The sequence below is a fragment of the Sus scrofa genome, chromosome X (assembly GCF_054392235.1).
Source record: "Sus scrofa isolate SSC_HxYL_T2T_F1_AM1 chromosome X, Sscrofa_HxYL_maternal_Yorkshire_Landrace_v2.0, whole genome shotgun sequence".
NCBI lineage: Eukaryota > Metazoa > Chordata > Mammalia > Artiodactyla > Suidae > Sus > Sus scrofa.
The window spans coordinates 50,638,895-50,652,035 of record NC_139401.1 but is presented as its reverse complement, the minus strand read 5'-3'; the positions used below and the strand labels follow the sequence as shown (position 1 = coordinate 50,652,035).

The window sequence follows — 13,141 nt, the reverse complement described above, 5'->3', positions numbered from 1 at the left end:
ATTATGAAGGTCATAAATTATATTGAGAGGATTTTAAAACTACATTGGAAAAGTCTTGATAAGGAAAACACCCTTCTCAGTCAGCCCCAACCCCACAGAGAGAAATAGCATTTTTACTTCTTTTGCTATAGCTAAGTTTTACTTCTGCTTGAACTTTATATGTGCTCTCTTGTGTGTTTTCTCCTTCATTCAGTATTATGTCTGAGATTAGCCCATATTGTTGCATATATCAGTACTTTGTTCTTTATTACTATATAGTTTTTATTAAGTGAGTTTACCATAATTTATCCATTTTTCTGTTGATGTGCATTTGAGTTATTTCCACTTTGGTATTGTTAAATAAAGGTGTTATTAGTATTCTTGTTCATTTCTTTTGGTGGACATATGTACTTATTTCCCCTGGGTAAATACTTAGGAGTAGGATTGCTGTGGCATATGGCAAACATATGTTTAGCTTTATAAGAAACTGCCAAACTGTTGTCCCAAACGTACCAATATACATTCCCAGCAGGAATGTATTGGAATTCTAGTTACTTCATATCCTTGCCAGTGCTATCTATATGTTTATAATTTTCAATTTTAGCCCTTCTGGTAGTTGTATAGTGATTTCACATCATGGTTTTTGTATATGTTTAAGTGCTTTTGGTTTTAATATATGTTTTTAACCACCAATTCCACTTTTGGGATATTTTCTTAAGGACATAATCTGAAATCCAGAAAAATCTTATATATATCTACATAATATATATACATATATATATGTATGTGTATATATATTCTTTGCCATGTAACTTAAAATACCCAAATGTGAGAAATGACCAAAATGTCAGGTATTAGATAAGTAGTTATGTAATTTGTGATACATTTATAATGATAAAATATTCATCCATTCAAAATCATCTTGTTGTATAATAAAAGCAAAATATCAGATTGCACACAGAGTATGGTATCAACTATAGAAAAAATATGTGCATTAAAATAGACCAGCTATACTTCAACAACAAAAAAATTGTTTTGGAGTTCTTGCTGTGGCAAGAAGTCAGTTAAGAATCCAATTGCAGCAGCTTGGGTTGCGCAGAGGAGCAATTCCATCTCTGGCTTTGTGCAGTGGGTAAGAGGGTCTGGCATTGCCACAGCTGTGGAGTAGGTCACAGTTGCAGCTCAGATTCAATCCATGGCCTGAGAACTTTCTCATACTACAGGTGCAGCCATTAAAAAAAAATAAAAATCATTATATTAAAAAATGTATTTTAATAATTAGTGGAAGGAAACACCAAAATATCTTTGGGTGATGATACAGTGTAGTTTTTTTTTTCCTATCTTTATATATTTTTCTAATAATCATGTGACCATTTTAGAATAACACAAAATGTAAGTAAAGTTTATTTTGAAACTATTTTTTGAAGTATTCCAGCTTTTATGTTCTATAATGCTCTCTCCTTATCTAATCTTTTCGGCAACATGAATAATTGCTCTCTTGGGTTTCTTTAAACATTTGATTTCTGCTACTGTTTTGACTCTCAAATTATAAATTGCATGAAAAAGACACTCTCATGTTATTTCTTCTTCTGAACATCTGATGTTCCAACATCCAGTCCAGGACAGAAGATAAAATAGAACGATTCAAGAAAGCAGTTGAGTACTATTCAGTCACAACCAAACTCTCTTCGCTGCCAGTGGGTCCCTCCTCCTTTCTAGGTAAGGCTTCCATCTGATCATGAGGTGCTCTGTCTGTAGAGGAAACTGAGTTAGTCCCTCAGGAATTCCTGGGACAGAGTGGAATTATTTATTTGTATTGCACCCTCTTAGAAGTCATTCCTGGAGTTGCAGTCATGGCTCAGCAGGTTAGGAACCCAACTAGTATCCATGAGGATGTGGGTTCGATCCCTGGCCTTGATCTTTGGGTTAAAGGATCCAACATTGCCATGAGCTGTGGTGTAGGTCATAGATGCGGCTCAGATCCCACGTCGCTGTGGCTGTGGTGTAGGCCAGCAGCTGTAGCTCCTATTTGACCCCTAGCTTGGGAACATCCATATACCACAGGTGTGGCCCTAAAAAAACAAACAAACAAAAAAAGTCATTCCTATTTGATAGACTTTCTCCCTTCGATTTCCATGTAATAAGAGAAGTGACATGACAGGAGCCTCATTTCTTGAATTTATAGGTGGGATCCAACGCCATTTCCTTAGCTTGGGCTTCTTCTGGTGCTACTCTCCGTTGTGGCCTGGTATATATAAAATAGCCCTGTCTGTGGGGTCGGGCCTGAGTTTGAATTCTACCTCTGCTGTGTACTAGCTGTGTGATCTTGGCAAGTCACTTTTGAAATGTAGCTCATGATACGTCCTTAATAGGGTTGTTATCAGAGGAAATAATTTTTGTAAAGGTCCTGGCCTGGCACATAGTAGCTATTCAATAAATTGTAACTTATTTATTAATAATAAGTTCTCAGGTGATACGGGGTTAGCAGAATGTAACAGGGTAGAATTATTAGGATTCACTAAAGTATAGCCTTTTCTCTTTGCTTCAGGCTTTCGGAATAATCGGCTTGGAAATCCTCCCCTTCCGCGAAATCAAATGGGTACTATCTCTGCTGGAAAACCAGTGGTAAGTATCTTTTAAGAAACTTGAGACCATTTGATAGCATTAGACTCAGATTGTTTCCCAATTTTAACAATCCGAGTTAAGGAGTTAGAGTGATTCAGTATTATCAGAATGTCAAAGCTGTGTATACCTATGTCACATTCTCAACTTGAGGCTGCCAAACTCTGTAAAGAAAACATCCAAATCAGTAACCACTAGGGCATTGTGAAAGCAGATTAGCTAATGTCTGAAGAATGGTTCTAAGAGACATAGATTTGTCCATTGTCCTGCCTTTGGAGTATTCTGTCCATACAGCACTGTTAGAATTAGTCATTCTCAGTAGGTTCTTTATATCCCAACAATTCCAACTACTGGCATCAGCCACTATGTCACACCTTCTGGGGGAACCATCTTGGAGCCTGGTAAAATGTTAAATAAATAGCTTTTCTGTCTGTTTTTGTCCTTTAGTTCTCTCATCACGTGCCCCAGAAAATGAAATATCCACCACCATTCCCAGTGGGACCCAGCTCCTCTCTTCTCTTCTCCCCCCATGCTTTGGGGGAATCCCATGCTTTTTCTGAGGATTCCATGCTGCAGGACAGCCCCTTTGCCAATTGGGCTGTCTCTTATGATTCCTCTGCATCCCAGTTTCCCAATTACCTGACTTCCAAATCCTCACCTCCTTTGGGACCAGACTCTTCCCACTCCTCTTCCTCTGATGGTGATGAGCCAAATGGAGCCAGCTCTGAGTAAGTATCTGTGTAGGCACCTCAGGGAACAGACTTCTGAAAGCATCTGTATTCTTTTGCTGGTAACCTTGGTAGGGAATGTGGGAAAGTATATATTCCTGGTTTTTCTCTGTGATTCTTTGCTCTTAAGTAATAAAACTCTCCCTATGCTTGGCCACTTCATGCTCATTTGGACTCTGTGGTAATTTTCAGATACCCAGCTGGTTAGAGAAGCCCTGGTATAGATGTGCTATGTATCACAGTTGTCATCTCTCAATTTGTGAGGGGGAGTAGATTGAATGTAAAAAAAAAAAATTGAAAAGACTACAGAGTTACATATTAGGACAGTTGAGTATACAGTTATATTGCTTAGGATTCTGAGAATTGAAACAGTGGGACTTTGTATAAGTTCACTTGTTCTTAGATTATTCCTCCAAGCAGATTATTCCCGAGAGACAGAGCTGCTTTGAGTTTTCAATTGTAATTATTTCCTTCGAACGTAAGTAGACTCTAAAGTTGACCTCTTATAAGGTATAAAGGATGCATTATCATTCCCATGACTTTTGATTGTTTTGATTTGTATCAAATGGAAGAAACCAGGAGGGTAGTGATGGCCACTGAGAGAGAATGTATCTGATCCAATACTAACCCATTGTCCTGGCTTCCTTGTTAGATTCCTTGGAATCAGAAAGACATCTTGAGTTGGAATGTCTTTATCAACAACCTTTCTTTCATCTACATTATCTTTTAAACCTTTTAGTCACATCACAGAAACACTTCAGCAACAGCCTGGATGGGAGGATCCAAATGGTGACAGGGGCTCCTGGGTGCAGCCCATTGATGCTGGAGTTTCCGATGCCAGCCTGGGTGATGGTGAGCCCCACATCCCATCTCTGCTCTCTATGTCTACGAGGAACCACATGGATATCACCATTCCACCCTTACCTCCGGTAGCTCCAGAAGTCTTGCGGGTTGCTGAACATAGACATCGAAGGGGTCTTATGTACCCATATATCTACCATGTTCTCACTAAGGTGAGAGAGTACCTCAACACCTACCTCCCTGCTCTCAACACTGTACTTCACATGTCCTAGGACTGTAAGTTACCAAAGAAAATTCTAATCATTGGTATGTGAATGGGACTCAGAGGGTACCAAGTGTTCCAGGGCCCTCATTGTATTAACAGTCTCTGGTTAAGTGAGACCAGCACCAGATGGGAATGTGCAGTAAATGAGGCCTGGAAGAGGTGTAATGCTAAGATTTCGAAGAAGTAATGCACCAAGTGTATGGACTCTGGTCTAGGGATGGATGGACACACTCTAAAAAGAGGCATTATGCACTTATTCTTTACCTCTTCTACTTCTCCGAAAGCTATTCACTTCCTCCAGTCTTACCATACAAATCCATCCCCCAGAAAAATGTCTAAGATGAATTTTCTCCATTATTCAGCTTTAGTCAATCCTAGCAGAGACTTTAAAAGTGGAATATAAGAGTTCTGTAGCGGCACAGAGGGTTAAGGATCCAGCACTGACACTGCAGTGATTTGGGTCAGTGCTGTACTGAAAATTTGATCCCTGGCCCAAGAACTTCCATATGCCATGGGCGTGGCCAAAAAAAATGGAATATAGCTTTATAGGTGGCTATGGTCAGCTCGGTTTGCTATAGCTTCTTTTTAGTATGAAATTCTGTCTAAATGTAAGTAGTAAATTAAATAGTTAGACTACAATTTGTTAATGGTTCTTCTCAGCTTAATTCTGAACCTTAAGGTAACTCATTTTCTTCATTCCCCTGAACCATTTTATTCTTAGGGTGAGATTAAGATCCCTGTATGTATTGAGGATGAGTGTAACATGGAGCTGCCTCCAGCTGCTCTCCTGTTCCGGTCAGCTCGTCAGTATGTATATGGGGTCCTTTTCAGTCTGGCAGAGACACAGCGTAAAATGGAACGCCTGGCCATACGGCGGCGGCTGCCTATAGAAGGTAAGTTCTGGTTCTATTGTTGACTAGAGTTTTGACTCAGCAAAAATATCTGCAAGCACATCATGCTTTTGGCTTTGGAACAGTCTTTGAGAAAGTACATAATACACAAGAATACATATCGGTGTGGGAAATGCATTAACTTAAGCCCCAATTCTTTAATCATTAAGCATTCAGGGTGATCACTACTTATAAGAACCATGCTGGGCTTTGGGAATATAGAGGTGTACCTGATGCAAACTCTCCTCCTCAGTGAGGTTTTTGCTTTGGAATCTGATCATGTAAGTGGTTGGAGCCATTGAGATGTTTTAAGCTGCAGAGTGATATGGTCAAATTAGTGTGTTCAAAGGAACCACCTGTCAGAGTGGGAACTTCCATGTGCTGTAGATATAGCAGTAAAAAGAAAAAAAAACAGCTGGATTTCTGCTTCTGGGAAGATGGAGTAGCTATAATTTTCCGTATTCTTCTGCTAAATAAAAGTAAAAGCATAGGATGTTATATATCAGACAAGCCCAATATACTCTATAATGTGAAGAGAAGGTAACAGTCTGGCTAAGGACCTTGGGATCCAAGGAATGATGCAGTAGTAAGTTCCCTGGGCTTTCTTTGTGCCTTAATATATCCCAGACTGGGGAGTTTCTGTCGTGGCACAGTGGTTAACGAATCCGACTAGGAACCATGAGGTTGCGGGTTCGGTCCCTGGCCTTGCTCATTGGGTTAAGGGTCCAGCGTTGCCGTGAGCTGTCATGTAGGTTGCAGACACGGCTCGGATCCCGCGTTGCTGTGGCTCTGGTGTAGGCCGGTGGCTACAGCTCCGATTGGACCCCTAGCCTGGGAACCTCCATATGCTGTGGGAGCGGCCCAAGAAATAGCAAAAAGACAAAAAAAAAAAAAAATCCAGCGTTGTCACTGCAGCAGTTTGGGTGGCTGCTATGGCATGGGTTTGATTCCAGGCCAGGGAACTTCTACATGCTGTGGGCAGATAAAATATATATATATATTTATATTTATATATATATATATATACATCCCAGACTGGGTTCAGGACAAGCTGGCAGCCCAGAAACACCAACATGTACAGACCAAGAAAAGCCTGCTCTCAACACTGGAGAAAAACTGTAGCCCACTCCTATCCCCACCAGCAAAGGCCAAATGAAGAATCTAGACTTTACGCTTGCCAGACTGTAACAAGGTGTGCCACCTGCTCCTGCTTTGGAGGTGTCAGACAAAGCCAGGTGGGGAGCCAGGACTTCTACTCCCACTTGACAGTAATGAGATACATTCTCCTTCACCCATCAGAGTGGTGTCATAAAAGAACTGCTAAAACATAAAATTTAAATAAGACCCAGAGCCTCTTAAAACAATACTCAAAATATCAAGATTTAAATTAAAAATCCTTCATTACACCAAGGGACTTCCCATGTGGCTTGCAACATAATTACTTGGCATTGCTTCATTACACCAGACCCAGGAAGATTTTAACTGAGATGGTAAATGGACTGAGGAAAGAAAATCTACAGGTGATATCATTGATAAGAAAAATGATTGAATTACCTGACAAGGATTTCAAAGCAGTCATCATTGAAATGCTTTGACAAATAATTCTGAACATTCTTGGTACAAATTAAAAATAGAAGTCTTAGCAAAGAGATATAATATATAAAGAAGAACAAATGGAAATTAAGAACTAAAAAATAAAATAAGTGAAATAAAATACTCAATAGATGGGTTAAACTGCAGATTGAAACAACAGAAAATAATCAGTGAATGTGGAGAAAGAATAATAGAAATTATCTAATCTGGATAGGACAGAGAAAATAGTCTGAAAAAATGACCAGGGGTAAGTGGAACTATAACAAAAGCTCTAATATTTGTGTCAATCAGAGTCTCAGAAAGAGGGAGAGATAGAGGGTAGGGCTGCAAAAGTGCTCAAAGATATAACTGAAGTATTCCCAAATTTGGAAAAAACATAAGCCTACAGATTCAAGAAACTGAGTGAATATAAACAGTATAAACTCAAAGAAATCCGTGCCAAGATACATTACAGTCAAACCTTCAAAAGCTAAAGACAAAAAATTATTTATTTATTTATTTCATTTTATTTTTACTCCTGAACCTGTGGCATATGGAAGTTCCCAGGCTAGGGGTCAAATTAGAACTGAAGCTGCTGGCCTATGCCACAGCCTCACCAACGCCAGGTCTGAGCTACATCTGCGACCTAGGCAGCAGCTTGTGGAAACACCAGATCCTTAACCCACCGAGAGAGACCAGGAATTGAACCCACATCCTCAAGGACACTCACTATGTTGCGTTTTTAACATGCTGAGCCAGACTGGAAACACTCAGAAAACTTTTTTTAATTGAAGTATACTTCATGTACAATGTATGCTAGTTTCAGGTATATAGCAAAGTGATTCAGTTATACATACATACGTATATGTATGTATATACATGCATACATATATATTCTCTTTAGATTATTTTCCATTATAGATTATTACAATATATTGAATATAGTTCCCTGTGCTATATAGTAGGTCCTTGTTGGCTATCTTTTTTATATATAGTGTGTATCTGTTAATCCAAAATTCCTGATTTATCTCCCCTTTCCCCTTGGTAACCATAAGTTTGTTTTCAAAGTCTGTGTTTTATAAATAAGTTCATTTGTATAATTTTTTTAGATTCCACATATAAGTGATATGATGTGATACTCGTTTTTATCTGTCTGGCTTATTTCACTTACTGTGATAATCTCTTAAGTCCATTCATGTTGCTGCAGATAACATTATTTCATTGTTTTTTAATAGCCAAGTAATATTCCATTGTGTATATGTACCTCATCTTTATACATTCCTCTGTTGATAGACATTTAGATTGCTTCCATGTCTTGGCTATTGTGAACAGTGCTGCTATGACCATTGGGGCATACATATCTTTTTGAATAAGAGTTTTCATCTTTTCCAGATATATACTCAGGAGTAGGATTGTAGGATCATATGGTAGCTCTATTTTTAGTTTTTTAAGGAACCTCCATACTGTTTTCTATAGTGACTGTGCCGATTTACATTCCCACCAACAGTGTAGGAGAGTTCCCTTTTCTTCACACCCTCTCCAGCATTTATTATCTGTAGACGGAGTTCCCGTCGTGGCGCAGTGGAGTTCCCGTCGTGGCGCAGTGGTTAACGAATCCGACTAGGAACCACGAGGTTGCGGGTTCGGTCCCTGCCCCTGCTCAGTGGGTTAACGATCCGGCGTTGCCGTGAGCTGTGGTGTAGGTTGCAGATGCGGCTCGGATCCCGCGTAGCTTTGGCTCTGGCATAGGCCGGTGGCTACAGCTCCGATTCAACCCCTAGCCTGGGAACCTCCATATGCCGCGGGAGCGGCCCAAAGAAATAGCAAAAAGACAAAAAAAAAATAAAAATATTATCTGTAGACTGTTTTTTTTTTTTTGTCTTTTTAGGGCCACATCCATGAGATATGGAAGTTCCCAGGCTAGGGGTTGAATTGGAGCTGCAGCCTCTGGCTTATGCCACAGCCACAGCAATGCAGGATATGAGCCACATCTGCGACCTACACTGCAGCTCATGGCAACACCGGATCCTTAACCCACTCAGCAGGGCCAGGGATGGAGCCCGCATTCTCATGGACACTAGTTGGGTTTGTTACCACTGAACCACAAAGGGAACTCCTGTTTGTAGACTTTTTGATGATAGCTGTTCCAACTATCGTCGGAATAGTATTAGGTGATACCTCATTGTAGCTTTGATTTACATTTTTCTAAAAGATGTTGAGTATCTTTTCATGTGCCTATTGGGCATCTGTATGTCTTCTTCAAGGAAATGTCTGTTTAGGTCTTCTGCCCATTTTTTGATTGGGTTGTTTGGTTTTTTGACATTGAGCTGCATGAGCTATTTGTATATTTTAAAAATTAAGCCCTTGTTGGTCTAAAGACAGAAAAATTCTTGAAAGCAGCCAGAGAGAAATGATGCTTTACCTATAGAGGAAAATAATACAAATAAAAGCTGATGTTTTTTTTATCATAGAGTTCCTTCTGCCACAACATTTTCAAGGGTCAAAAGAAAGGACCAAGATGGTGGAGTAGGAAGACCCAGAGCTCACTTCCTCCCACTGGCACAAAAAATTGTAAATATTTAGAGATCAACCATCCATGAGAGACCTGAAGACTAGCAGAAAAGTTCAAAAGTTAAAGATATAAAGAAGGAATCACAATAAGAGAGTTTAGGAAGGGTGGAGTTATAGTATAGTCAAGACTTGTACTCCTGGGTGGTTGACCCACAAATGGGAGGATAATTATGATTTCAGAGGCTGTCCCCAAGGAGTGAGAGGTTTGAACCCTGCATTGGGCTTGCCAGCCCTGGATTTCTGCACCAGGAAAATGAGCCCCCAGAACATTTGGCTTTGAAGACCAGTGGAGCTTACTTATGGGAGAGCCAGAGGACTGAGCAATATAGAGGCTCCACTTTTAAAGGATATTCACAAAGTCTCACATGCTCCAAGACCCAGAGCCAACACAGTAATTTGAAAGGAGACTGAGTCCGAGCAAGTGCTGACTTGGAGAGCCTCCCAGAGAGACAAGAGGCAATTGAAACCCACCCTGGAGCTGTAGAAGCTGGCACCAGCTGTTTCTGGCAGCTCATCGTACCATGGGGATATTGGTCCTGGAAACTTCCCTTTAGCTTATTAGTGCCCAGACCTGACCACACCCATAAACCAATCAGTACCAGTCCTGGGACATTCCAAGCCTGGCACCAAGCTGGGCAGGGACATGGACCCACCCTCCAGTAGGCTAGCTGCTGTACTGAGCTCCCAGCCACCCCAGGACCCAGGGCCATTCACCTGCAGGCCAACACCAACTCAAAAACACTGGGACCTGGCCTCATCCACCAGTGGGTAGACATCAGGCCCTGGATCCCCTGGGCCCCAGCCCCACCAGTTAGCCTACCAACACCAGCTGCAAGACAAGAGACAAAAAAGGACATCACATAATGATCAAAGGATCAATCCAAGAAGATACAGAAATTATAAATATATATGCAGCCAACATAGGAGCAGCTAAATACACAAGCAAATATTAAAGACATAAAGGGAGAAATTGATATTAACACAATAATATTAGGGGACTTAACACCCCACTTACATCAATGAATGGATCACCCAGACAGAAAATCAATGAAACACTGGCCTTAATTGACACATTAATCCAAATGGACTTAGTACATATATAGGAGTTCCATCCCTTAGCAGCAGAATGCACATTTTTTCCAGTGCACATGAAACATTCTCTATAATAGATCACATGCTGAGCCACAAAACAAATCACAGTAAGTTTAAGAAGATCAAAATCATATCAAATGTCTTTTCCAATCAGAATGATATGAAACTAGAAATCAACTAAAAGAAGAAAACCCTACACAACCCCCCAACATATGGAGGCTAAACAATATGCTGCTAAACAACCAGTTGGTCCCTGAAGAATTCAAAAGAAAATCAATACCTGGAGACAAATGCAAATAGAAACAGTGATCCAGAATCATTGTTTGGTGGGATGCAGCAAAAGCAGTTCAAAGAGGAAAGTTTATAGAGATGCATTCCTACCTCAGGAAATAAGGAAACTCAAAAAAACCCTAACTTTTTACCTAAAGTGACCAGAGATAGAAGAACAGATAAAACCTAAAGTTAGTAAAAGCGACTAGAGAAAGAAGAACAGATAAAACCCAAAGTTAGTAGAAGGAAAGGAATTGTAAAGGTCAGAACAGAAATAAATGCCATGGAGAATTTTAAAAATGGAAAAGATGAGTGAAACTAATACCTTGTTCTTTGAAATGATAAAATTAGTAAACCTTTAGCCAGACTCATCAGGAAAAAAGGGAGGGTCTAAATCAATAAAATCAGAAATGAGAAAGGAGAGGATACAACCAACACCACAGAAATGCAAAGGATCATAAGAGATTCCTGTAGAAAATTATGCACCAATAAATTGGACAGCCTAGAAGAAATGTACAAATTCCTAAAAAATGTACAATCTCCCAAGACTGAATCAGGAAGAAATAGAAAACACGAATAGACCAGTTACCAGTAATGAAATTGAATCAGTGATTAAAAAAAAAAAACCCTCCCAACAATTGAATTAAAAAGACCAAAATACCTTGGGATAAATCTAACCAAGGTGCTAAAAACCCATACTTGGGAAATTACAAGACTTTGATGAAAAAATTTAAGATGACACAGACAAAAAGCTATATGGTGCTCATGGAATGGAAGAAATATTGTTAAACAGACCATAAGGCAATTTCCAGATTTAATGCAATCTCTATCAAAATAACAGTAGTATTTTTTTTCACAGAGATATAATAAACAATCCTAAAATGTATATGAAAACACAAAAGACCCCCAAATAGCCAAAACAATCTTAAAAACAGAAGAACATGGGGAACAACTGGAGTTTCCTTTTAAAAACTAAAACAGAGCTACCATATGCAGCAGTCCCACTCCTGGGTATATATCCAGAAAAGATGATGATTCTAATTGAAAAAGATACATAAATGCACAGCAAAATTCATAGCAGCACTATTCGCAATAGCTAAGATGTGGAAGCAGCCTAAATGTCCGTCAACAGATGAATGGATAAAGGAGATACGGTGTATATATATTTATATATATAATGGAATGTTACTTGGCCACAAAGAAGAATGAAATAATGTCATTTTCAGCAACATGAATGGACTTGAGATTATCATAATAATCTTTGTAAGTCAGAAGAAGACAAATATCATATGATATCACATGTGGAATCAAAAGTTTATAGAAATGAACTTATTTGTAAAACAGAAACAGACTCACAGACATAGAAAACAAACTTAGGGTTACCAAAGGGGAAAGGGATGGGGATAAATTAAGAGTTTGTGATAAACATGGAGTTCCCGTTGTGGCGCAGCAGAAACGAATCCAACTAGGAATCATGAGGTTGTGGGCTTGATCCCAGGCCTCAATTCAGTGGGTTAAGGATCTGGTGTTGCCGTGAGCTGTGGTATAGTTTGCAGATGTGTTTGTTGCTGTGGCTGTGGCTGTGGCACAGGCCAGCAGCTGTAGGTCTGATTCGACCCATGTCCTGGGAACCTCCATATGCCATGGGTGTGGCTCTAAAAAGAAAAAAATAAAAATTAAAAAAAAAGAGTTTGAGATTAACAGATACGCACTACTATAAATAAAATAGGTGAACAACAAGGTCCTACTGAATACCACAGTGAACTATATTCAATATCTTATAGTAACCTATAATGGAAAGTAATCTACAAAACAATATATATGTATAACTGAATCACCTTGCTGTATGGCTGAGAATAATACAACATCAATAGTTAAAATAAGAACAAAACAGTCCTTAATTTCAAACTGTACTACAAATATACAGTAATCAAAGTAGTATGCTACTGGCACAAAAACAGATATATAGATCAATAGCCCATAAATGAACCCACACTTATATCGGTAATTTATCTATGAGAAAGGAGGCAAGAATATGTAACAGGGAAAAGATAGCTTCTTCAATAAATGCTGTTGAGTAAATTGGATAGCTACATGCAAAGGATTAAAGAGTTAAATGTAAGACTTGAAACCGTAAAACTTCTCAATGAAAACCTACGTAGTATGCTCTTTGACATCAGTCTTAGCAATATATTTTTTGGTATGTCTCCTCTGGCAAGGAAAACAAAAGCAAAAATAAACAAATGGGAGAGTTCCCTGGTGGCCTAGCTGGTTAAGGATCTGGCATTGTCACTGCTGTGGTGCAGGTTCAATTCCTGGCCTGGGAACTTCCTCATGCCACGAGCATGGCC

The 13,141-nt window shown here is 39.4% G+C and overlaps 1 protein-coding gene across 3 annotated transcripts in view; it reads left to right on the top strand.

Moving 5' to 3' along the window:
• Positions 1-13,141, top strand: part of FAM120C (family with sequence similarity 120 member C) — a 132,759-nt gene that overhangs the window by 49,015 nt on the left and 70,603 nt on the right. For 2 of the 3 annotated variants that reach the window (XM_085007984.1, XM_021080777.2), the window contains exons 5-9: positions 1,596-1,698; positions 2,528-2,604; positions 3,049-3,329; positions 4,069-4,342; positions 5,117-5,288. In XM_085007984.1, coding sequence (XP_084864110.1) covers positions 1,596-1,698; positions 2,528-2,604; positions 3,049-3,329; positions 4,069-4,342; positions 5,117-5,288 — 907 coding nt within the window. The remainder of the gene's footprint in view (positions 1-1,595; positions 1,699-2,527; positions 2,605-3,048; positions 3,330-4,068; positions 4,343-5,116; positions 5,289-13,141) is intronic. The other variant, XM_085007985.1, reaches the window with a different exon arrangement.